Genomic DNA, 26515 nt, shown 5'->3' with positions numbered 1-26515 from the left:
CTGAAACTGGTTTTTAAGAGTCTCAAGAGAAGTTTGGGAATCGGTGATGTTAGCTTTAGCTGCCACCTTTGCATCTTGGCCTTTTTCTTTGCTTGGGCGAAGATGTGGGTAGAGAACCCAACACCGATCCATAGTGTGACCATCCTGAGAACAATGGTCACAATGGAACCGGCTACGTCCTTTGCCTTTTCCCTTTGTGGATCAGTCACTATTAGAACCTTCTTGTTTGCCATTAGGCACAACCGTGTTAGCCGAGTTTTCAGTAGGATTACCTTCAGGTGTCGTTTCTGTGTTCATGACTCTGGCGTCTAGTTTTTTCTCGTTGTATGATTGAGCAAACAGTAGCGAAAGTAGGTAATGTAGAACTCATAAGAACTTGTCGTTTGAGATCCTCATATTCAGGTTTAATGCTAGCTAGCAACTGGAATATCTTGTCTTGCTCTTCCCTTTTTACATAATCAGTTACAGACTGAGTAGTGGGTCTGTATTGATGCAATTCATCCCATTTTTTCTTCAAATTTCCAAGATGTTCAGTGAAAGATTGAGAAGGTCCCTGCTTGGAACAAGTGAGCTCCTGCTGCAGTTCAAAAATGCGAGATGCATTGTCGCCATGACCATACATCTCTTTTAAAGACTCCCATAGAGCCAAGGCCGTATCCGAATAGGCAAAAATCTCATAAATTTGAGATTCCATAGAATTAAACAACCAAGTCATTACAGAGTGGTCACTTGCTTGCCATTCAAGAAATTTTGGATCGTCCAAGTCAGGAGCTTTAGTTTAGCCATTAATGTGGCCAAGTTTAGTTCGGCCTCCAAGAGCAATCGTCACGGCACGAGACCGAATGGAAGTAAGACGTTGTCTGGTCATCTCATGAGATGCAGCCTTTGTCAACTCAGGAGCAGCAACTTTGCTTGACTCCACAATTTCTCTTTGGTTGTTTCCAGCCGTGAAGAGGGCACCAACAATAATAGAAATGTTGCTGCCGAAAATCCATATGAGCTGATCCTGCACAAGCAAAGACGGCAAAGGCCCGGAGCTTTGTCTGGGGTTAGTCCTCCGAAGCTCAAGTTAGGGATCGGCCTCACAGTTTGTTACAGGAGTAATGGTGTGGGTATTGATGCTTACCTTTTTCCTTCTTCTCGGGCCCTCTTATATAGCTCTTAAGGTTTCCCTTTTCCTTGGAGGAGTCCTCCTCGGGTCCACCTCCTTTCCTTATAGAGTTCTACTCAGATACGTCCTATCCCCTTCGTGGGGATATTCTCTTCACGCGGTTAACGTGGTAGAGTCCTTGCAGCCTCTGTCAGGTGGGTGACACGTGTCCAGGTGAGCAACACGTGTCCTTACCCTACTGAGTAGTCAATTTGGCCGTATCAGGAGTCCCCTTACTCCCCCAGGAGATTCTTCCTGTGGGAGTAATCAAATTTTGCATCCATTCGACCTTATTCCTTTGGCTTCGGCTTTAGTTCTGCTTGCGACCGAGACCTTCGGTTAGCCGACGTGAAGACCTTCGGTTAGCCGACGTGAAGACCTTCGGTCAGTTCGGCTAGGCCATGTCCGAGGTGAGGACCTTCGGTCAGGTCTGTTTGGCCTTGGCCGAACTCCCAACCGGGGAGTGGACCTTCGGTCAGTTCGGCTCGGCCTTGCTCGAACCCCCGACCGAGGTGAAGACCTTCGGTCAGCTCCATTCGGCCTTGGCCTGAACTCATAACCGAGGTGAGGACCTTCGGTCAAGTCCGTTCGGCTTTGGCCGAACTCCCAACCGAGGTGAGGACCTTTGGTCAGGTCCATTCGGCTTTGGCCGAAGTCCCAACTGAGATGAGGACCTTCGGTCAGGTCAGTTCGGCCTTGGCCGAACTCCCAACCGAGGTGAGGACCTTTGGTCAGGTCCGTTCGGCTTTTTTCTGAACTCCCAACCGAGGTGAGGACCTTCGATCAAGTCCGTTCGGCTTTGGCCGAACTCCCAACCGAGGTGAGGGCCTTCGGTCAGGTTCGTTTGGCTTTTGCCTGAACTCCCAACCGAGGTAGGGACCTTCGGTCAGGTCTATTCGGCTTTTGCCTAAACTCCCAACCGAGGTGAGGGCCTTCGGTCAGGTCCGTTCGGCTTTTGCCTGAACTCCCAAACGAGGTAAGGACCTTTGGTCAAGTCCGTTCGGCCTTGGCCTGAACTCCCAACCGAGGTGAGGACCTTCGGTCAGGTCCATTCGACTTTGGCCGAACTCTCAACCGAGGTGAGCGCCTTCTGTCAGTTCGGCTCGGCCTTGTTCGAACCCCCGATCGAGGTAGGGACCTTCGGTCAGGACCGTTCAGCTTTGATCGAACTCCCAACCGAGATGAGGACCTTCGGTCAAGTCCGTTCGACTTTTGCCTGAACTCCCAACCGAGATAGGGACCTTTGGTCAGGTCCGTTCGGCTTGGGCCGAACTCCCAACCAAGGTGAGGACCTTCGGTCAGGTCCGTTTGGCTTTTGCCTGAACTCCCAACCTTTGGTCAGGTCCGTTCGGCTTTTGCCTGAACTCCCAATCGAGGTAAGGACCTTCGGTCAACTTCGTTCGGCTTTTGCCTGAACTCCCAACCGAGGTGAGGACCTTCGGTCAGGTCTATTCGACTTTTTCCTGAACTCCCAACCGAGGTAGGGACCTTCGGTCAAGTCCGTTCGGCTTTGGCCAAACTCCCAACTGAGGTGAGGACCTTCGGTCAGGTCCGTTCGGCTTTTGTTTGAACTCCCAACCGAGGTAAGGACCTTCGATCAGGTTCGTTCGGTTTTTGCCTGAACTCCCAACCGAGGTGAGGACCTTCGGTCAAGTCCGTTCGACTTTTGCCTGAACTCCCAACTGAGGTAGGGACCTTCGGTCAGGTCCGTTCGGCCTTGGCCTGAACTCCCAACCGAGATGAGGACCTTCAGTCAGGTCCGTTCGGGCGTAAACCTCGAGGGTTCATACTCAGTGATGTGGCGACGCCATTAATGCTCGGGTAGTCGTACCGTTTTTCTTCCATCTATATAGTGTGGGGGTCCATTTGGGGGCACTTTTCTTTTTCCCTCGGAGAGCCTTCCTTCGGTCTCAGTGCTTCCTTTGGAGAGCTTACCCTCGGTCTCGGCTTTCCTTTAGTTTAGCAATACTCCGAAAGTAAGTTCCATGTCTTGTTTGTCGGGCTACAGTTCGTTGTCCTCCGAGAGGACAAAGTCTAACCGTATGCGTCAGAGTCCAGGGGAGGTCCGAGGGATGTCCTCGAACTCCACCAATTTTCCCTCTGCTCGTGACTCATCGTTTGCGGCCTCGTCATCTGGGTCCGAGGGTGGCTCAAATGGTGCAGGATTTAGCGAGAGGATGCTCGATTCCCGAGCCCAAACCTAGGAACCCTTAGAGGTGGAGGCTCTCCACATCGTATCCACAATGGATGAGCCGGAACTGGAGGAGCTGAAGGCCTCCTTCGGTATCTCGGACCTTTTGAGCTCCAACTGCCCAGACCATTTGACCGAGCTAGCTATCAGAACTCCGAAGAGCTGTGCTTGTACAAGGAGGCGTTTAAGGCCAGCCTTCGGCTTCCCCTCCATCCCTTCTTAGCCCAAGTGTTTCGACACTATGGGATTTTTCCGACCCAGCTGACGCCGAACGGATGGCGGCAAGTGCTCAGCTTCGTCGTCCTTTTCTCAAGGTACCAGAGGCCTCTCTCCCTCCCTCTCTTCATCAACTGCTTCTTCCTTCAGGCCTATAAGGGGCTTTCGGGTTGGTACTACTTCTGCCTCCGGAAGGACCTTCGGCTGCTGAGTGGTTACCCGACATCGATCCATGGGTGGAAGGAGAAGTTCTTCTTCGTGAGGTCGTCCGAGGGGGTGCCCTTCGGCACCGTCTGGGATATCCTTGACCTGAGGGAGGTGAACTCCGCCCCTGCCCTTTTCAGGGCAGAAGCGGAGTCATTGGCGATGGTGAGGCAGCAAGAAACCTACCCTCCAGTCGAGGCCGATTGCCTCAAGTCCGACGCCATACTATTCAGATTCGGGCTTAGCCCGGGTGAGTTAGGCCAGCCCAAGTTTATTTCCCTCGGGCATCAGTGTTTCGTACTGACTCCCTTTGTTTCTTCATGCAGTGTAAATCTCCAGGGCCGAGGCTAAGGCTTCCGCAGTAGCGAGGCAAGCCCAAATAAGGGAGGCCAGGGAGCAGGATGCCCAGCAGCAACAGAGGCCGAAGAGGAAGGAGAAGGGTCCCTCCTCCGAGACTCCGAAGAAAAGGTCTAGGGGCAAGGGACCAAGTACCGAGGCAGTCCAGGCCCTCGCTGCTCCGAGCCATGACATGCCCGCCCGAGACTCCTCCCCTGTCGCGGACTTCAGAAGCCTGAGGGTGGGGAATGTGAGGGCCGAAGTCGGATTTATCCCTCAATGGTCGGTCAAGGAAGACGACACGTTGGCAGTCAGGCGTGTTGGTCGTGAGCTGGTGATGAAGGGCAGTCTTCCCCGAGATGCCGCCGAAGCTCAACGACAAGGGACGGCGGCTATGATAACCAACGCCTGCATCTTCATGGCCGGGGTAAGCTTCGGTCCTCTAACCTTTGTTTATTTTTCACCACAACATTCTGACCTTCGGTGTCTCATGTAGGCCCAAAACCAAATGGGTCAGCTGGCGGTTTAGGCTGAAGCTATGGGGCAAGACCTCGAGATCGCCGAACGAGAGAAAGTAGTCCTGGAGAATGAGCATTCGGTTCTCCTCGAGAAGGTCGAGCACCTGAAAGAGGAACTCCTCCTTACGCATCAGGAATGCGATCGGAAGTTGGCAGAGCTGAAGGCTCATATGAAGGCAAGGGTTCAGGAGGCTAAGGCCCGAGGGGCCAAGAGGTACAGGTCCTCCGAGGACTTTCGTGAAGAGATTAAGCGTGCCATCGCCCCTGGGTTCACCATGGGTGCTACTGAGGTCCAAGACTGGGTCCTCGAGCGCTACCCGGGGGTTTCTTTCGAGGACAGCAGGCTCATCTTCAAAGAAGAGTGTATTGAGGCGGCACCATCAGCCACCGAGGTTGTCGATGCCGACGGCGGAGGCTGCAGCGAGGAAGGTGAGGTTCAATCACAACGGAAGGTCCCTCCGACCCCCGGTCATGATGGCTCCAATCAGGAGACCCACCATGTCGAGGATGAGGCCGTGAATCCGATGGACGCCTCCTGAAGCCACCCTAGGCCTCGGCTCAGCCTTTGAGCTCTTTTTGTTTTTGATATGAGCCTTCGGGCTTTTTCATGTAACCTCGGCCTTCGGGTCTTTTCATGTACTCTTAGCCTTCGGGTTTTTTTTTTATGTAATCTCGGCCTTTGGGTCTTATCAATGAATGTATTTCCCTTGGTATGCTTCGACTTCCACTTTTTCGTGTTCTTTCGGTAAGGTGATCTTTAGCCCATAGGTAGGAGCAAGAAGGCGGAAGTCCATTTTTGCCAGCCTAATGATCCGCACGTCTACTTTAGCACGGCTCAGTCCCGCTCCCTCGGCTTATCTGAGAGGTTTCCCGAGACCAAGGGCTCTGGACTTTTAAGTGATCTTGAACAAGTGTGGTTTTCACCAAGTGGTGTGTTCCCCCTCAGCTCCGACCGAAGGGTCTTTTAAACTCTGTTGATCCGAAGATCCAACCAAGGGCAGATCCTTCGATCGTCATCACTCCCTACCAAATTGAGGACCTTTGGTTAGGTCCCCTCGGCCATTGGCCTGAGCCTCGAACCGAGGCGAGGACCCTCGGTCAGGTTGGCTCGGCCCTTGCCTGAGCCCCCCAATCGAGGTGAGGACCTTCGGTCAGTTCGGCTCGGCCTTTTCCTGAGCCCCCGACCAAGGTAGGGACATTCAGCCTGCTCGGATCGACCTTTGCCTGAGCCCCCGATCGAGGTAGGGCCCTTCGGCTAACTCGGTTCGACCCTTGCCTGAACCCCCGACCGAGGTGAGGACCTTCAGTCAGCTCGACTCAACCTTTGCCTGAGCTCCCGACCGAGGTGAAGACCTTCGGATGTATCCGTTCGGCAGAGTTAAGGTCACCAAACAGTAGAATTCCTCTCAATTGCTGTGAACCAGCTTTCGTATTTTTTATGAATAAGATCCTCCGAAGTTTAGGATGAGGAATTACAACTTAAAAGTGCATAGGAGCAAAAATTGCAAAAATTACAAAAACAAGTGTGCTTGCTACTTCACTACTGATAGAATTTTCTTAAGTTCTCAGAGTTCCACGATCGGGGTACCCTTTCTCCCCCCGTAGTCTCCAGGTGATAGGACCCTGCTCGTATTACCCTTGAGACTCTGTATGGACCTTCCCAATTTGGAGCTAGCTTCCCTTGATGTCTCGGATCTGATACTTTAGCCCTTATGAGGACGAGGTCACACATTCTGAACTCGTTCTTTCGAACTTTGGTGTTGTAGTGCCTCGCAACCCTTTGTTGGTAAGCGGCCATCCTTTCTTGCGAGGTGTCCCTGACTTCGGCCAAAAGGTCTAAATTCTCTCGGAGCCCTCCATCGTTTTCCTCTTCATTGTAGCACTAAATTCGATGGGTTACGGCCCCTATCTCCACTGGAAGTACAGCTTCAGTGCCGTAAGTTAAAATGAAAGGTGTTTCTCCGGTGGCCGATCTCTCAGTTGTGCGGTAGGCCAAGAGGATGTGATGCAACTCGTCTGCCCATAGTCCTTTGGCATTGTCCAGTCTCTTCTTTATTCCTTGAAGCAGTGTATGGTTGGTTACCTCTGTCAGCCCGTTGGTCGGTGGATAAACGACAGAGGTTTTCCTGTGGTTAATGCCGAGGGCATCACAGAACAAGCTGAAGGTCAGGTTGGTGAACTGAGTTCCATTGTCCGTTACCACAACCCGAAGGATTCCAAATCGATAGACTACCACCCTCTGGAAGAAGTCCCTTACGTTCTTTTCGGTTATCGTCCCCAATGCTTCGGCTTCTGCCCATTTCGTGAAGTAGTCTACCGCCACCACGATAAATTTCCTTTGTCTTGTGGACAGGGGGAATGGACCCAAGATGTCGATTCCCCACATGGCGAATGGTATTGGGCTCGATAAAGATGAGAGCTCGGTGGAGTGTAGCCTAGGAACAGGAGCAAACATCTGGCACTTGACGCACTTCTTGACTAATGATTCTGCGTCCTTCCTCATTGTCGGCCAGTACAGACCCTGCCTTAGCACTTTATGTGCCAAGGCCCGGGCTCTCAGGTGTTGGCCGCATATCCCTTCATGCACTTCTCGGAGTGCGTACTCGCCATCGGCGGGGTCCAGACACTTGAGGTACGGCATGGTGAACCCTATTTTGTATAGTGTCTCGTCCTTCAGAAGGAAGCGTGCTGACCTCATTCGTACTTTTCTTGCCTCTCCTGTCTTTTCTCTTCCCCACAAGGTAGTGGCGTAGCACCTCCGGGATGCCTCCTGATCGCCTTGACATTCCCCGACCCCGTTCTTGGTTGGGAATTTCATCTTGAGATGGGGTGTGGAGACGACGGCCTTTAGTAGGTTCAAACCAACCCTCCCTAGTATGGCGTTGTATGCCGAGGTAATGCCTACTACCAGGAAGTTGATCATGACTGTTACTTAGCGATCTCTGGTGCCAGCTCTTACTGGCAACTCAATCGATCCTTCCACTTTTACTGGGACGCCGGAGAATCCCTACAATGGGTGTTCGACTTTCTTCAACTTTCCTTCGTCCAGGCCCATCTTCCAGAAAGCTTCCAGGAACAGGATATCAGCTGAACTGCCGTTATCCACTAGGATCCTCTTCACTCTGCAATCCGCTATGGTCATGGTGACTACCAGGGCATCATCGTGCGGGGTGTGCACCCCTTCCAGATCGTCGTCTGAGAAGGAAATAACCGTCCCCGTCCTCGCCTTCTTGTTCGACCATTTAGCCACATGCACACTTCTCGCATAGGCTTTTGCTTTCCAGGTCAAGACTGAACTTTCTCCAAAGGCTAGGCCTCCACAAATGGTCGCTATAACTCTACTTGGGCTCTTATTCTCATCTCGGAGGCGATGGTCAGCTTCCTCGGGTGTCTGGTCCCTTCGCCATTCCTGATTGCCTCTGCGGGTAGGCCCCCTTCTTTCATAGCGGCCTCTGCCATCTCTCCGACGGTTATCCCTACAGTCATTACCGTCTTGGGCGTCCTCCTTTTCGCGGTCCACGAATCGGCCTAAATATCCTCTTCGGATCATTCCTTCTATCTCCCCCTTGAGGTGCCAACAATCTTCAGTGTCGTGGCCATGATCTTTGTGGAAGTGGCAATACCTGTCCATATTGGGTCTCTCGGGGTGCCGTCCCATCTTCCCTGGCCACTTCATGGCTCTGGCATCCGGGGAGTCCTTTATCTGCATCAATACCTCCGTTCGTCTCTGGTTCAGGGGTGCGTATTTCTCGAACTTCCTTGGTGGACTGGGTGCCCGACCGCACTCAGACTTCTGTCTTTTGCCTTCTTCGGAGGGTTTGTCGTCGCCCCTTGAGATCCATTTTCTTCCCGTCTTCCTTTCGGCTTCTTTATCGGCTTGAAGGGCTTCTTCCATCTGGATGTACTTATCGCATCGAGCTCTCAGCTCGGCCAGGTTCCTAGGTGTATGCTTCGCCAAAGACCTTTTCAGCTCCTTATCCTTGATGCCTCCCAGTAGGGCTGTGAACTCTTCTTTCGGGTCTAGACCTCTGATCGTGATCTTCTCTTGTTGGAAGCGCTTCATGTAGTTCCGCAATGATTCTCCTTCATATTGCTTGACGTTGGTCAAGTTCAACATAGTCTTCTGAAGGGGTTAGCTACTGGAGAATCCCTTCACGAAGAAGTAACTTAGATCGCTGAAGATGTGGATCGACTTCGTCGACAGACGGTTGTACCATAGCCTTGCCGCTCCTCTGAACGTCAATGGCAGGGCACGACACATAATGTTTTTCGAGACTCGATGGAACTACATGGCGACCTTGAAGCCTTCCAGATGATCGATGGGGTCCCCATACCCGTTGTAAGTGTCATACTTGGGTAGGTGAAAGTCGATTGGGAGTGGGTCCCTCATGATCTCATCAGCTAGGTCCGTGTTATTAGTGAGGTCTGGCTCGTGAGCTCCCGTCTAATTTTCTGCCACCTTCTTGATCTCATCTTTCAGGTCCAGGATCATCTGCTTTAACCCCGAGTCCACGTGCCTCTGTTCGTCTCCTTGGCGTGGTTCCCCATATGGGTCTCTAGCGGCACGCTTCGTCCTCCCCCTGGGTGCGGGACTTTCCCTCATTGCTCAGTTTCGAAAATTATGACCGGACCTTATCGATCCTGTACTGCTCCGGTCCTCGTCTCGAGCTCTCTCGGGCTGGATATGGTGGCCTCGCGGTGCTCCACCGGTCTTCTGGGAGACAGCTTTGGAGACCTCCTTCATTGCCTCGTCCATTCGGTCATATTTGTCTGGAGGGCTTCGAACTGCTCCCTTGTCACATATTCCTGCTCTCCAGGAGGGGGCGGAGGATTACTATCTCCGTGCACCGAATATCCAGTCAAACGCTGGTACCTCACGGAACCTTCCCGATCGTCATTCCCCCTTTCTCGCCCATTTTCCATCGAGGGAGGGAGCCCTCCTGAAGGTTCCTCCTCCCCCACGTTCATGTTCAATGCTGTTTTCGTCTTCTTACGATTGTAGGTTCTCCCCACCATTACTGTCGTTCCCACAAACGGCGCCAATCTGTTGCTGCCAAAAATCCGTATGAGCTGATCCTACACAAGCAAAGACGGCAGAGGCCCGGAGCTTTGTCCGGGGTTAGTCCTCCGACGCTCAAGTTAGGGATCGGCCGCACAGTTTGTTACAGGAGTAATGGTGTGGGTATTGATGCTTACCTTTTTCCTTCTTCTCGAGCCCTCTTATATAGCTCTTAAGGTTTCCCTTTTCCTTGGAGGAGTCCTCCTCGGGTCCACCTCCTTTCCTTATAGAGTTCTACTCGGATACGTCCTATCCCCTTCGTGGGGATATTCTCTTCACGCGGTTAACGTGGTAGAATCCTTGCAGCCTCTGTCAGGTGGGTGACACGTGTCCAGGTGCGCGACATGTGTCCTTACCCTACTGGGCAGTCAATTTGGCCGTATCAAGAAATAAAAGGAAAAAAAAAATAATGGCACTTATCTACAGCACCAAACAGCCTTCTACACCTTCAAGAAGAGATGCAGATACAGAAAAACAAAGAACACCATTGACGACGACGACGGCGGCAACAACAACGTATAAGAATAACGATGAAGATGATGCTAACAAATCCTTGCACACCTTCAACCTTGAACAGAGTGGTATTACACCTGCTTTGATACCATGATAAGGGAAAAAAAAACAAAGAAATGACGAGGTTTGGTCTTCTTGGGAGAGAAGCCTACGTCTTTGGATAAAACTCCCAATTTTTCTCTCATTCTTCATGAGAGAGATCTTTTATTCTTAAATAAAGAAGAATACAACCAAGATACTATACATAGATACAAGGGATTAGGAAAGTTGCTCTCAATATAATATTTAACAGCCATGGAAGATCGATCCTTGCCAGCCCTCTCACAACCAAAGGATACGATCCTTGCCAGCCCTCTCACAACCAAAGGATACGATCCTTGCCAGCCTTCCAACAAAATCAATGAGTTTAGATGACAAACGTGTTTTACCTGCAGAAATGTTTTCTTGACTTATGAAGAACAGCGATGGCCTCTGCTGATAAGAAGGAAGGAACCCCAAAGCCATAAAAGCCCACGGCCATGATATTCTTATTTCCATTTCTTCATATTCGACGCTACGATACGCTTCTCCCCTGAATAAGCTCTCTCCTTTAGCTCCTGTTAAACTGTTCAAGGATCTCTGTAGTGTGTCCACAAAGTAAGGAAGGAAAGACTAATTAGGCTGCTTTGAGCAAACCCTGCAAGGCAGAGATTTAAAGAGATAAAGGTCGCTTTTACTAATCTCCTCTGCAAAACCTCATTTGCTTCTACACCACCACAACTATAAGACACACACCTTCTTATTGTCCCTTTCCTTTATAAATTTAAGGGATAAATTTAACTCCTAAAACTCCCCAAAGCTATAATTAAGCTCAGTAATACCTGGAGATGATTTCAACATTGATCATCATCACTCTTTTGTTGCTCTCAGTTTCTTGCTTTTCTTGGCTGAGAAAATCCCAAAAGCCCGGACAACGTTCCAAGAGAAGTTGTATTACTTTAATGACCAGAAGAGACTTCCTTTCACTTCACCAGAGACTTCTCTTCACTTCACCGGAAAATACATCGGCCTATGATTTGAAGATTTGGGAATTTTAGGTTTGAAGATGTAATAAGAGTAAAATGGTCTTCATACTTAAGATTTGTGGTTCAAGATATAATATGGGTAAAAAAATCGTTTCCATCTAAAAAACTAACACCTCACTCACGGTGTTAAGTTGAATGAATTTATTTGTAATAAATGAAACACGAGGAGGGTGGATGCAATAAGGGAAAATGCGAGAGGAGATGGATGTAAATTTCCCAATAAATTAAGAAGAGATACTTTACCATTGTAATCTGAATTTAAAATTTAAGAATATATTGTCATTTTACATTATTTGGTAACCGGAGGTCTTTTTTTGGCTTCCTGCATTATCTCGAACTTTTAACATTATCGATCTCAAAAGGTTGTTGCCCAGAGGGGAAAAAGAAGAAAACACATATTAAAACAAAAAAAAAAAGAAAGACATATACATGCACTTCATCGGAATTAATAAAAAATTTAGGGTTAAATACGATGTCACTATGGTTAAACCCGTTATTTGTGGTCATCAGAGAACCGACCCACCAACGAATCACAACCCAAATTTTGGACCAACACAAGACTCTTAAGGTATCACAGCATGCTTGCAAGAAAATATAGAGAAACACTAAATATTGCTTCCTCTGGTAGGACGACAAACATGGTTTCTTTTACGACGATGCTCCTCACTATGATGTTGGGTGCGACATGTATAACCATACCAGCAGTCTTCCCTTTGAGATGCATCAGGAGGTAAAAGCTACAAAAAAAAAATTAAATAAATAATAATAATATCAGCAAAAAGGTAAAAACAGAGTAACTTGCTAAGCAAATATCAAAAATTAGAGTCAGTTATTTAGCAGCATCATAACAATAAGTTTAAAACCAAGCTGTCGAATGGAAAAAAATATGACTTCAAAAAAAAAGAGTCATTTGAAATAACATGGTAAACGCATTAAAGAAGAGAGTGACAGAACACACGTAAATAATAGTAATACTGCTAAGTCTTCAAAAATAAAAATAATAGTAATACTGCTAAAATCCTCTTGAATTTTAGGTCCAAGAGACATTTTAATCACCAACCAATGTGAATTAACATATTATTTCGCCCAACAAAAAAACAAGAAGCAGAGAACGTAAATATCTATCAAAGGCATAAAATTAAGAAAAATATATTGAGAAATAAAAAAACATACATAAGAAAGTAAACAAATAAAAGCAGATACAAGGCTAGAAGCAAATCAAGTTCCTGCAGCCATTACTAACACGGGGCATTCAAATTAGGGTGTCTAATCTCATGGGGTAGGGGAGTCAGTGTTCCAGCAGATACAAGGTCAGAAGCCAATCCCACACCTACACTCCTACAGCCATAAGACATGGCAGTTAGGTTGAGGCTTGAATTTACTGGACATGCTGTCGACAACATCTTAGCCATGAGCCCGTGACTTAATTTTCAGACCAATTTGACTTCTCCATATGTCAATGCAATGCTTTCAACATTGTCTCAAAAAATAGATTCAGTTTGGGACTGTTCAAAGAAGAGGGACAATCGTAGCACCCTAAGGAAAATATACAAAATGGGACAATTTGAAAACAATGGAAAACGCCATCCAGTGTGTCACCGATGGCAGTATGACAGTATGTGCCAGAAACCTCTTTTTTCTTTTTAAAGGCTGTGTTTTTTATCGAGTAAAAACGATGTAACAGGAAAATTGTCAAGTAAAGATTTAGCTGCCAACTTTCCTTTTACATGGCTTTTGGCCAGAAACAAATAAATCCAATGACAATAACATCGCTGCACTCAGTTACAATTATGTAGGGGGCAGAAGATGGTAGGCACAGAAGGAAGCAAGAACGAAAGATCAAAAACAAAAGAAAAGGTCACATCTTTCCTCCTTATACTAGGTTTTATTGCCCTAAATTCTGTCAACTAAACAAGCAACCACTATTGAATGATCTACCATAAGTTGTCTATGAATGATGCTGAAGGGACTGCCCTTTCCTTGCAGTCTCACCAGGACCAACCCCTATCTTATTGAACCATAGCAACTTTAGGCAGCCCTAGGGCTTCTTTCTTTAAGTGCTTAGGCTTGTCATAATTGTTTTGCAGATGCATCTCATAGATTTGAAATCATATGGGTAATTTTACATTAGAGCTTCTATATTCCTGCATCAAACACAATGGGGGCCTGCCTTATTCTAGATGAAAGGATAGACAAGTATAAGAACAAAAGATAAAAAGAAAAACCACCTAAACAGTTCTTAAAAAGAATGCTCATCCATTGCCATGTGCAGGCCTAGACTATACAACTATAACAATAATACAGGCCACCAGACTTCCACTATTATTTCTTTTAACGATGCTTGAAATGGGAAAAAGCTTACATATTTAGGCACTGAAACCCGAAACCAGTACAAGAGGAATGAGATCAATTTCTCATAGCAATCACTGCATCCATAGACAGAGACCCAAAGTAAGTACAAAACATTGTTTCAGTACAAACCACTAAACTTAGTGTGATAAAAGTTAAAACCCAAACCTTAAAATCGATACAAAACAGGAAAAATGATGTAGCTGAACGTAAACTGAGTAGCTTTATTCAATGTCATGTATCATAGCTTTGACCACGATTAGGAAAGATAGGAAACAAGAAACAAAAAACAAAGAAGTATTGAAGAAGAGGCTCAGTGGCCAACTTTAAGGAATAACCTCTTCAGTGAAAATCAAAGAGATGTGTCAATCTTCTTAATGGTTTTATGATTTTAAAATAGCCCCCATATATAGAAGAAAATCCATATAGAAGACAAAGCCCCAAAGGAAATCATGGAAATGGTGTCTTATGGATGGATGTACTATAATGAACAGCTGATGTTACTGGCAAAAAATTTAAGTGTAGCACCAAAATTTAACGACAGATTTTTTTCGCTAAAAGATAACTAGTATCAAAAAGAAGAGTAAAAAATAATAGATTACAATGACGGACTGGAAAAAATCAGAAACTCTAACAAAGCTAAGACAGCTCCCCCACCTTCGGCGTTGCCATCAGCAACCAAATTTTAACGACAGAAAAGACCTTGAATGTTACCAAAAACCATGCAAAACTTAAAATGTCTTCTAAAACAAAATTGAAGGTAAAATTAAAATAATAAAACAGTGAAGGGTTCTCTGAGCATGAGGTGTGGGATACGTCTACTAACATAGAATTTTTTAATAATTTTTGGGAGGTGAAAAAAATATTAAAATATAAATATGTGTTTATTATGCCTCACGTTCAAAGAGACTTTCCCCTAATAAAATAGAAGAGAATACACAAAGTAAGGATTTAGCTATAATAACCATACAATATGTATGACATCACTTCCTACTGCATAATCACGGTGTGCATCACACATATTTAGGTTTCAAATTACAAGAGAATTTTCATGTAGAAAAGCAATACACTTGATAATATTAAAAAAAAAATGTGTAAACTCACTTGCAAAGGTGTGTCCGAGAAGTTATCATCTCAGCATGATTCAGTGGCATCCTTGTTCGATCTACAATTAAAAAAAAATAAAAAATTAAGGGAAGAAGAAAAGAGGATCACATGCAAATTATGTTAACAATGGAATACTGCAGACAGTAGTAACAAGACAATGAACATACATATATCAGACTGATAATTATAGACAAACTACTGTTCAGGTAATAAATTCTTTCTCCATTTCTTTTTTCTTATTGATTTTTCCAATGAATAATGATTTTCATATGGAGGAGAAGGGAAATCAATACAATCCTGTAAGCAGGTAAGAAACAAGCCCAATATGCACCATTCAAACATTGTATACTAACCAGTAGGTCCAATACATAAACAGAAACCTCTCCACCACCTTAGTTAAATCATAAAGGGAGTTACTGGCTCTTGCTATCCATAAAACAAGATATTCATATATGAGTTTAGAGAACGAATACTCATACTAAAAATATTAAGCCTCCAAAGGTCTTCCCCTTGAGAGGGATCTGCCCAACAATTGAAAAACAATTGCACCTTGAGATGTCTCAAACCAGAAGAGTGATCTGCAACACCACGAGGAGATACTTCAGCTTCAGCAGAAAATTCAGCCGCACTGATAGGTTCATAGGAAATCCAAAGTTCTTCATGATTTTAACGTCTCCACCAATGCCAGAAGGGCCTCAGCAGCCCTAAACCCTCAAACTTAAGTTCAAGATTGACTGGGGGCAAAAACTGGTGACTATATATGATCAAATCTGACTGATACAAAAAGACCACCAAGCTGCTCTCGTGACAGTAATCTCTATGAAAGCACTTATAGATGAGTAAAGCTCTTGAGCACCAGTCGTTTGGCTCCTACCAAATGGACAGCCAAAATAGGAGGATTAATCTGCACAGAACCTTACCCCTCTTGCTAATGGGACAAGAATAGAAAGTCCAAAAATGGTAAATGAACGACTTCCAGAGAGGACAACAAAATACAAAGATACAAAGGAAATGGACGCAGCTCTCCCTTTTCAAGTGACAGACACAAGTATTGCCTCGCTACTTACCTTAAAAAACATGAGAAAAGAAATCAATTTTATGTTCATTGAGGAGAACAGTAACTAGTCTGCTTAGACGAGGCATTATCAGTATATAACACCTCAGAGTTATCATATATACCTCGCTCCCTGTCATAAGTTATCATATCTAAACCCTGCACAACTGGGGGTGCGTCAAAGCAGGCTATCCATAAACTAATAAACCTGACTTATTGCTATTACCAACAAAAAGGAAGCAGCACTCCACTTTACACCAAATAAAACATTGAAATATCAATGAAAGTTTTGGAAAATCAGAATCTAACAATTTAATAAATCATATCATACGATAAACCGCCTTTGCTTTGGAAGATTTGGTCCATAAGTTAGGGTGTCCACTTAGTCCTGAACGGAGTAAGCATAAACTAAGAGAGTTAGATCAAATTCCAATAATGGACAGAAATTATTGCAAAACAACCTCTCCTATAAAGCAAGAGGTAAGGCTGTGTACATTTGCCCCTCCCAGACCCTGCAGCAACTGGAGCCTCCTGCACTAGGTTGCTCCTTTTAGGTGAATTTTGTGAATTAGTGGATGAAAACAAGTGATTCGGGTGGCATCTGAACTCCGAGTAATTTGACACAAACAAATAGCTCAATAGCGGGATTCTAAGAAATGGAAGGAAGATGAAACCAAAAACCAATAGTGTTGTAATAATGGGTTTATGGGTTTTAGGGAAAGTGTCAGTTACTAAACGGACCCTAAAGGATTTAATGGTCTTTGTAATTTTCTAAAACCTTCTCTCCATTGTTATAAATAAAGAGGGTTGGTGTCATATTAGACACAAGTCATTACCCCATTCAACATGGTATCAAAGCCTTAGGATCCGAAACCCTAAGGGCTCTCCCTCTTCTCCATCTCTTTACCTCTTTCTCATTTCTCTCTCTCTCTCCCAGAGCCTCTGTCCATCTCTCTTCATGTGCTTCTCTCTCGTGGTGGGAGCTTCTTAAACCACAAAGACTAGCCTCCACCCATCCTTCCCCTGGGCTCTCAGACTCTCTTTTATAATGATCTGAGCGACCTAGAACATTTTTTTCATCACTTTTTCAGGTTTTTCTCCCTGAGAACATTTTTTCATTGCCGGGATGCTTTTTCCCCGCTCGATGCTCCGAACATCTTGATGTTTGCTGCGATTGGTGCCTCTTATCCTTATGGTGGTATGTACCGACCACTTTTTCGTTTGAGGTCTCTATTCTAGAGCTATCCCCAAAATCGTTTCCTCAAGGTTTTACCCTTTGTCTATTTTTGGGTTTTCTAGCTTTTTCTGGTTATTTTGATGCTTTTTCTATCTCCAGCTAGTGTCTCTTCTATTTGCATAGCCCCCTTGAGTAGCAACCATGTCTATCATCTCATCTGCTTCTACTAGTGGAGACACCACAGCTCTTCCTACCTTTCCTCCTTGCCCTATCAAGCTTGATGGCACAAACTACCTTATGTGGTCACGCTTGATCTGCATCTCCATCAAGTCCCGTGGCTATTACAGGTACCTCACTAGAACCATGAAGCGTCTGACCACCAGTACTGAGATTGACAAGTGGGAGTGTGCCAACTCTTTGGTTATGGCCTTCCTTGTCAACTCTATGTTGCCACAGCTTTTGCATAGCTATCTCCTCCTTGACTCTGCTCCGAAGATCTAGAAGTCTGTCCAAGATATTTATTCTCAGGTAGGGAATGATGCTCAGGTCTTTGAGCTTCGCCAGAAGGTTCATGATCTGAGGCAGAGAGGGCTCACTCTGTCACAATACTACTATGAGTTGCAGTCACTATAGACCGAGTTGGATTTCTATGAGAAGTATACTCCTTCCACTGCTGAAGATGTCACCAAGTTTCGAAAGCGAGAAGACAAAATCAGTGTCTGACTTTCTGGCAAGTCTGAATGTGGAGTTTGATCAGTTGTGGTCCCAGGTTTTGAGTCATGACCCCTTTCCTACCTTAGATCAAGCCTATGCTGTGATCCAACTTGAGGACAGTTGACGTACCACTATGCTTCCACAGCAAGCTGCGACTCCTTTTGAGATATCTACACTTGTTTCTTGCACTCAGTCCCTTAGTGCAGCCCCATAGTCTGGTGGCTCTTCTACTAGGACTCCAGTGAAATGCGATTACTGTGAGGAGCGTTGCACCAAGGAGCATTGCTAGAAGCTTCATGGTCATCCTATTGATACATCTGAAAAAGGGCAAAGGAAGGGTCATGCCAGTACTTTTAGGCAGGCCAACTATACTGAGAGCCCTGACTCTAACTCTGCTCTTAGCTTCTCAGTAGCCTCGCTATCATTTGACGAGCTTATTGCCCTCCAGTGCCTCTTGACACGTCCAGACTCTCCTGCACCTGCCACTACGAGCTTTTCTCATTCCACCCCTTCTGGGTTAGGTATCTCCTTTTGTGGCCATACTATGTCTATCCCTTCTACCCCTTGGATTATAGACTCTGGGGCTTCTGATCATATAACAGGCCACTTGTCTCTTTTTTCATAGTACACTACTTGTCCTGGTAATAGTAAGGTCACATTGACTAATTAGACTTATTCCACTATTTTGGGGAAGGGCTTTGTTAGTCGTACCCCCTCTTTATCCCCTTCTACTATATTACACAATCCTTCTTTTCCCACTAACATTTTGTCCACTAGTAGTCTTACTTCCAACCTTAATTTCAAAGTCACCTTTTTCCCATCTCATTGTGTTTTTCAAGATCTGGTGACTGGGGCAACGATTGGCTCTGGTAGGATACATAGTGGTCTGTATCTACTTGATGATGACTCGGTGTTGGTCTCTAGTTAGACTCTTCAAACATCTTCTACGTCACCTCCCATCTCTGAGTTACTACAGTGGCATCGTCAGTTGGGACATCCACCTTTGGGAACTTTAGCTAGAGTTTTTCCTTCCTTTAAAAATTGAAATTTGAGTCAGTTTTTTTGTGAGGCATGTGTTTTGGCCAAATAAACTCGAATCACTTATTCTGTTTCTAGAAATAAAAGTGCCACTCATTTTTCATTGATACATTATGATATTTGGGGTCCATCCCACTATGTGTCTGTCAATAGTTATCGGTGGTTTGTCTCTTTTATTGATTGTCATTCTCAGACTACTTGGGTTTACATGATGCGAACCAAGGGTGAGACCTTTTATTGCTTTCGGCAGTTTCACTGCATGGTTCAGACTTAGTTCGGTGCTAACATTAAGATCCTTCGAAGCGACAATGGCCGAGAATACTATAAAGGGTCCTTTCAAGCTTGACTTTCCGATCATAGGATGATTCATCAAACTAGTTGTGTGAATACTCCGACTTAGAATGGGGTTGCTAAGCGGAAGAATCGCCACCTTTGTGAGGTAGCACGCTCTCTTATGTTTGAAATACACGTTCCTCCCCAGTATTGGAGCGACACAATTCTCACTGCTGCCTTTCTTATCAACCGAATGCTTTCTCGAGTCCATGCCTTCCGCTCCCCTCTGGATCTTCTCCAAGGTTCCGTTGCTTCTCTGTTCCTCCTGAGGTATTTGGTACTGTTTGCTATGCTCGCGATCAACCTCATAGAAAGTTTGATCCTCGTGATCTCTGATGCATTTTTCTGGGGTATACTTCTACTCAAAAAGGCTATCGGTGTTTTTATCCTCCCACTCGGCATTGGTTTGTGACTATGGATGTCTTTCACGAATCTACGCTATACTACACTGCGACACCTCTTCAGGGGAGTCTCCTTCCATTGTGGAAGATGTGCCGCCGTCTCTTGAAATTGCAATCCCTGGTAGTATCCCCTTTTAGGGGGAGAGTCACACTCCTACTTCTCTTACTGCACCTCAGCCATAGATACGCGTGTATAGTAGCAGAGAATAGACTCAGACCACTACACATCCAGAATCTACCCTACCATGCTGGTCGACTCCTCTCGAGCTTGATCTTGTCCCATTGGACCCTGGTAATTCTCCTTCTCCTGTTGATCAGTCTCTTGAGTTGCCTATTGCTATTCGTAAAGGCATTAGGTCTTGTACTTTACATCCTATTGTTAAAACTGTTTCTTATGACTCACTCTCTCCTTCCTACTATAGTTTTATGTCTTCTCTTTCCTCTGTGTCCATTCCTCATACCTGGCAGGAAGCAAGTGCAGACTCACAATGGCAGGAAGCTATGGTTGAAGAGATGCAAGCTCTGAAGAAAAATGACAAATGGGATCTGGTGTCTTCCCTCACAAAAGAAAACAGTTGTGTGTAACTGGGTCTTCGTAATAAAATAGAAGGTTGATGGTACAGTGGATCGGTACAAGGCCAGACTTGTTGCCAAAGGCTTCACACAGACTTAAGGGATTGAATACGAGGAGACTTTTGCCCCAGTTACTAAGATGAACACAATTCGTGTTATCTTGGCTTCTGCCGCCAACTTAGATTGGGATCTTCAGCAGTTAGATATGAAGAATGCCTTCCTTTATGGGGAACTTGAGGAGGAAGTGTATATGGGCATTCCTCTTGGGTTCACTTGCTCCAAAACCCAAAGGAAGGTATGCAAGCTGAAGCGTGCTCTGTATGGGTTGAAGCAATCCCCTCGTGCTTGGTTCGGATGTTTCCATAAGGCTATGGTTGCTACAAGTTACTCTCAAAGCAATGCCGACCACACTCTATTCATCAAGAGATCTGGTGGGAAGATTTCTATTCTAATAGTCTATACAGATGATATTGTTGTTACTGGTGATGATCTGGCAGAAATCTCTCGCCTCAATAGATACTTAAGTGAGAAATTCGAGATCAAAGACCTAGGACAACTTCATTACTTCCTTGGCATTGAAGTTGCCAAGTCTTCTCGTGGGATCTACTTGTCTCAGCGGAAGTATATGTTTGATCTTCTCTCTGAGACAGGCATGTTGGGGTGTAAGCCGGCAGACACTCCTATTAAAGCTAATGGTCACCTGAGTAGCAAAGAAGGTAATCCGGTAGATAAGGGGAGATATCAGAGATTAGTGGGGCGGTTGATCTATCTCTGTCATACACGCCCTGACATAGCATTTTCCGTCAACCTAGTTAGTCAGTATATGCATAATCCCTACTCGACTCACAGGGAAGTTTTCTCCGATAAATGAAATCTGCCTTAGGACGTGGCATCCTTTTTTCTCCTCATGATCCCCTTAGGGTGGAGGCCTTCACTGATGTGGATTGGGCAAGATCCCCTGATGTCGCAAGTCTACTACTGGTTATTGCACCTTAGTTGGTGGTAACCTTGTTACATGGCGTAGCAAAAAGCAATCAAGTGCTAAAGCAGAGTTTTGTGCTATGGAACATGGCATTTGTGAGCTCTTATGGCTTCATAGTCTTCTCACTGATTTGGATGTTCCTGCTACCCTTCCTATAAAGCTCTTTTGTGACAGCAAATCTGCCATTAGCATTGCTCACAACCCTATCCAGCATGATCGAACAAGTATATGGAGATCGATCGACACTTGATCAAAGAAAAGCTGGATATGTGCCTTATCACTGTGCCTTTTGTTCCCAATAATTAACTATTGGCTGATGTATTTACTAAAGGTCTTAGTAGTAAAATATTTCATCTTATTATCTACAGATTGGGCTTAAGTGATCTCTATGCACCAACTTAAGGGGGAGTGTTGTAAGCTTGTAATAATGAGTTTTATGGGTTTTAGGGAAAGTGTCAGTTACCAAACGGACCCTAAGGGGTTTAATGGTCTTTGTAATTCTCTAAAACCTTCTCTCCATTGTTATCAATAAAGAGGGCTGGTGTCATATTAGATACAAGTCAATGCCTCATTCAATAAATAGTAACACTTCAATAACAATAATAACAGGTTGGAGATTCAACTTCTGATGGTGGACACTTCTACAGGTAGAAATTTGTTGCAATATTAAAACCTTGTAGCCAAAACCAAAAACCAGAAAAGAGAAAAAGAAGGGAAGAGAAGAAGAGAAGAGAAGAAAGAAGAGATTGATAGCAGTCCCAAAGTGAGAGCAGCCTGCGATCAGTCCAGAATAGGTCTGATCGCAGGTCATTATGATATATATAGCATAAAAAGAATATCCCAAATTCCAATACAGCCCCTCACATAAGGAGGCAACCCTAAAACCACAAAGATGAACCCGATAGGACCAAAATGCCCCTATCGGGCTTAAGGATTAACGCTAATCCCTTATCGGGATTAGCGTCAGTCTCAACACTCCCCCTCAAGCTGGAGCATACACATCACCCATACTCAACTTGGTACAACCATTGCGAAAACTAGGGGCAAACAAAGACTTAGTGAACATGATAGCTAACTAATCCGATGAAGGAACAAACGAAGTCTCAATCAACTTCTTCAGAATAGCGTCACGAATAAAATGACAGTCCACTTCTATGTGTTTGGTGCTCTTATGGAAGACCGGATTACTAGCAATGTAAACCGCAACTTGGTTGTCACAATACATTTTCATTAACTTGGTCATTGGAAATCCCAGTTCCAAGAGTAACGACTGCAGCCACATCAACTCAAGAGTGGTATGAGCTATAGCTCTGTACTCTGCTTCTGCACTGGACCAGGCAACAGTAGTCTGCTTCTTGCTACGCCACGTAATAAGATTACCTCCAACAAATGTGCAATATCTAGTAGTAGATCTTCGATCACTAGCAGAGCCATCCTAATCAGAATCAGAATATCCCACTAGTTCCATATGCCGATTAGGACGATAAATCAACCATTTTCTCGAGGCACCTTTTAGATAGCAAAAAACACTAACAGCAGCATCCCAATATGCTTTTTGAGGAGACTGCATGAACTGACTAAGAACTCCAACAGTGTAGGAAATGTCAGGACGAGTCACAGTGAGGTAAATCAACTTGCCAATCAAGCTCCTATACTGATGCACATCCTAGAGGGGTTCACCATCGTCCACACCAAACTTTTGTTGAGGGTCCATAAGAATATCAATAGGTCTGGATGCAAGCATCCCAGTATCAGATAGAAGATCCACCACATGCTTCCTTTGACACAGACTGATCCCTTTCTTGCAGCGGATTACCTCAATACCAAGGAAATAATGAAGTTGACCTAGATCCTTGTCTGAAAATGGTGCTGGAGATGATCTTTTACTTTAGAAATTTCTGCCTCATCATTACCAGTCAAAATAATGTCATCAACATATACTACCAAAACAACCAGCTTATCATCTTTGCGACAACCACAGAATGATCAGAATAACACTGAGAAAAACCACAATTAACTATGGTAGCACTGAACTTGTCAAACCATGCCCAAGGAGACTGTTTAAGCCCATAGATAGCCTTGTGTAAGTGACACACACGACCTGTACTCTCCCCCTGAGCAAACTACCCAGGAGGTTGCTCCATATATACCTCTTCTTGTAGATCACCATACAAGAAGGCATTCTTGATGTCCAACTGAAATAAAGGCCAATCAAAGTTTACAGCAAGAGAAATAAGAAGACGAACAGAATTCAGTCTAGCAACTCGGGAGGTCTCAAAGTAATCAACACCATAGGTCTGAATATACCCCTTAGCAACCAGACGGGCCTTCAACCGCTCAACAGAGCCATCAGAATGATACTTAACAGTGCACACCCAGTGACACTTCACCAGATCCTTACCAGGAGGTAAATCTACCAGACTCCAGGTACCACGACTCAAGAGAGCATCCATTTTTACATCCATGGCAGCCTTCCATTCAGGGATACTTAGGGCCTCATTATGGGTACAGGGAATAGGGTTAGTGGAAAGAGATAGGGCAAGACCATGGATAGGAGAGGGAAGATGAGATAAAGACACAGTTATCAATAAGGCACACAACCATAGATTTTTTAGTGCAAGAACGTGTACCTTTCCTGTGTGCAATTGGTAAGTCATCAGACGGAGGAGGAAGAGGAGCTTCACCAGAAGGCGGCAGCGGAAGGAGGGAAGTATCTAGAGTAATTACCTCCCCACTTGGCTATCCAAGCTTCTTCCTGTGCTGATAAACCTGTAGAGGAGGGGAGTCACTGGCACTAGGACCATCAGGGAAGGGTATAAGTGAGGGTATGGGTGGAGGAGATGGAGAAGACCACTCTACACTAGACGAGGGCACAGCAGGAGGGTAGAATGATGTACTTTTAAAGAAGGTCACGTCGGCACTGACAAAGTTCCTGTGAGTATTAGGGTCATAATACTTATACCCTTTCTGAGTACAAGAATAACCCAAAAAAATACATTTAGTAGATCTAAGAGACAACTTATCAACTTGCATGTGCAAATTATGAACAAAACACTCACACCCAAAAACCCAAGGAGGAACAGGAAAACTCGGTAAATTAGGGTACATAACAGAGAAGGAGATTTATTTGACAAAACAGATGATGGCATGTGGTTAATCAAATGATATGCAGTTAAGACTCCATCACACCAAAAATGCTTAGGAACATGCATATGCAACATCATGGCTTGGGCAACCTCAAGGAGGTGCCGATTCTTGAACTCTGCTACTCCATTTTGCTATGGAATATAGGCACAACTAGTTTGGTGGATCATCCCATGAGTATCACAAATATCAGAAATATCAGTTTGAGCATATTCTAAAGCATTATCAGAACGAAAGATTTTAATAAGAATGCCAAACTGAGTCTATTTCATTATGGAATTTTTTGAATACATGTAAAAATTCAGACCTGTCCTTAACATGTAAAGCCATGTAAGGCGAGAATGATCATCCACAAATGTCACAAAATACCAAAACTCAAATCTATTACTAACTCTGCAAGGACCCCATACATCATAGTGGACTAAAGAAAATAAAGACAGACTACGAGACACAGAGTGAGATGGGAATGACACATGGTGATGTTTCCCCAACTCACAAGCCTCACACTCTAACCTATGAGCACACTTAAAGCTAGGAAATAAAAGTCATAACCTAGAAAGCGACAAATGACCTAAACGACAATGCCATTTAAAGGGAGTAACGTCTCCAACAGCCGTAGCAGCAACAGAAGAGGTAGGACAGCCGCTGTTGAGGTAATATAATCCATTCTTTTCACACCCTCCACCAATCGTCTTCCTCGTGTGAAGGTCCTGAAAGACACAATAAGAAGGAAAGAATGTTACTGAACAATTTAACGAATTAGTTAATGGACTCACCGAGAGAAGACTTAATGGAAATTGAGGAACATGTAAGACAGAGGATAGGTTTATGGATGAGGTAGGTGAAATAGAACCATGACCTAGAACCGGTGTTGAAGCACCATTAGCAAGGATCACAGAATTCAAACTGGAACTAGTAGAAAAGTTCTTAAAAAGTGATGACTTACCAGTCATATAGGCAGAAACACCTGAATCAATGATCCAGGGGGTAGATGTAGTAGTAAGAAGGGCTGAGGTACCTGTGTGGGCTTGGGTAGCAGTGGATGCAGACGCACCATTGGATGTATTAGAGGATGCCTCAAGAGTGCAAACGCCAGAGCAACTAATTGATGTCATCGCGCAAACTAGTAGAGAAATCTTCTGAAGAAGATGTAGGCTTAGTAGCAACTGGAGACACTGTGTCAGTACCATCATCTGACACTGTATGATTAGCCAACTTGGTTGCCCATTCTGGCTTACCATGCTTAGCCCAGCAAATCTCAACCGTATGGTTAGGCTTCCCATAGTATGTGCACTACCAAGCAGCACGATCAGATGGCTGTCCAGTAGGACCTAGACCAGTAGAGCCACGTCCTCCCCCACGACCACGGCCACGTTAGCAACAAAAGCAGAGTTGTCTTTGGAATATTGATCAGGTTTGGAGGAGGTGATGCACTGCAATCAAGAATAAGCATCATTCAAAGTAGGAACCGTGTCACCCGCAAGTAAGTGACCATTTACTGCCTTCAGATCATTATTCAAACCAACCAAGAACTTGGAGACAAAAAATTCATTACGCTAAGCCTTTAGCTTGTCAATATCAATGGTCAAGGGCTGGAAAACATTGAGTTCTTCCACCATTCCCTTGAATGTACTGTAATATTCTGAAAGAGATTTGTCAGACTAGAGAAACTGAAACTTCTTATAAATATCATAAATTCTTATCATGTTCTTTTCCTGAGAGTATGTTTCTCGCAAATCATCCCATACTCCCTTTGCAGTAGAATGGAACATGACATTGGCAGCCACATCAGGTTCTATATTGGTCCATAACCAGAATAAAATAAGAGCTTTCTCCTTCAGCCAGTCATCATAACCAGTATCTGAAGATAAAGGTGGATCAGAAGTGGTATACTTGAGTTTTCCCTTGGCCATCAGGTACACCTTAACCGATTGAGCCCAAAGGAGGTAGTTGGAGTTACACTTGAGCTTGATGGAGGTAATCTAGACATTAATGTTGTCCGAGGTAGAAGAGGCAGTAGTAGGGGTAGTAGTAGTAGAAGTAGTCATGTCTTTGGTCTCAACCATGAAGAACTTCAGATCTGAAAACCAGCAACCAGCGCGCGCAGTACTAACACAGCACCATGGTTTTAAGTATCTCCGATACCGATACGATACCCTCCGATACGTATCTTAAATTTAGTCGGTCGATACGATACACACCGATACGATACATTGAATTTTTTAAATCATTTCGTATCGATATATATCCTACAATACATACCGATATGCATCAATACACCACTAATACACATCGATACGATACGACATGCCTCGATATGACTCTATGAAAAATATAAAATTGAGGTAAAATGTACGTTTCGGTATGTATTGATACGTATCGGTGAGTATCG

General features: G+C 44.9%; 2 protein-coding genes across 6 annotated transcripts in view; both read right to left on the bottom strand.

The window, feature by feature from the left end:
* Positions 1–274: 274 nt before the first annotated feature.
* LOC122084752 lies at positions 275–715 on the bottom strand. The gene has a single exon (XM_042653188.1). It carries the CDS (start codon positions 713–715, stop codon positions 275–277), a length of 441 nt encoding a protein of 146 aa, XP_042509122.1.
* A 10934-nt stretch (positions 716–11649) lies between these two features.
* LOC122084357 (E3 ubiquitin-protein ligase CHFR) overlaps positions 11650–26515 on the bottom strand; it is a 54485-nt gene continuing 39619 nt past the window's right edge. For 4 of the 5 annotated variants that reach the window (XM_042652544.1, XM_042652543.1, XM_042652542.1 and 1 more), the window contains 3 exons: positions 14705–14765; positions 13614–13677; positions 11650–11988 (listed from right to left, as the gene is read on the bottom strand). In XM_042652544.1, coding sequence (XP_042508478.1) covers positions 11857–11988; positions 13614–13677; positions 14705–14765 — 257 coding nt within the window. In that variant the 3' untranslated portion in view covers positions 11650–11856. The remainder of the gene's footprint in view (positions 11989–13613; positions 13678–14704; positions 14766–26515) is intronic. The other variant, XM_042652540.1, reaches the window with a different exon arrangement.

Source organism: Macadamia integrifolia, chromosome 7 (assembly GCF_013358625.1).
Source record: "Macadamia integrifolia cultivar HAES 741 chromosome 7, SCU_Mint_v3, whole genome shotgun sequence".
Taxonomy (NCBI): domain Eukaryota; kingdom Viridiplantae; phylum Streptophyta; class Magnoliopsida; order Proteales; family Proteaceae; genus Macadamia; species Macadamia integrifolia.
Note: the sequence above shows the minus strand (reverse complement) of the source record. Positions and strands in the feature narration are given on the sequence as shown.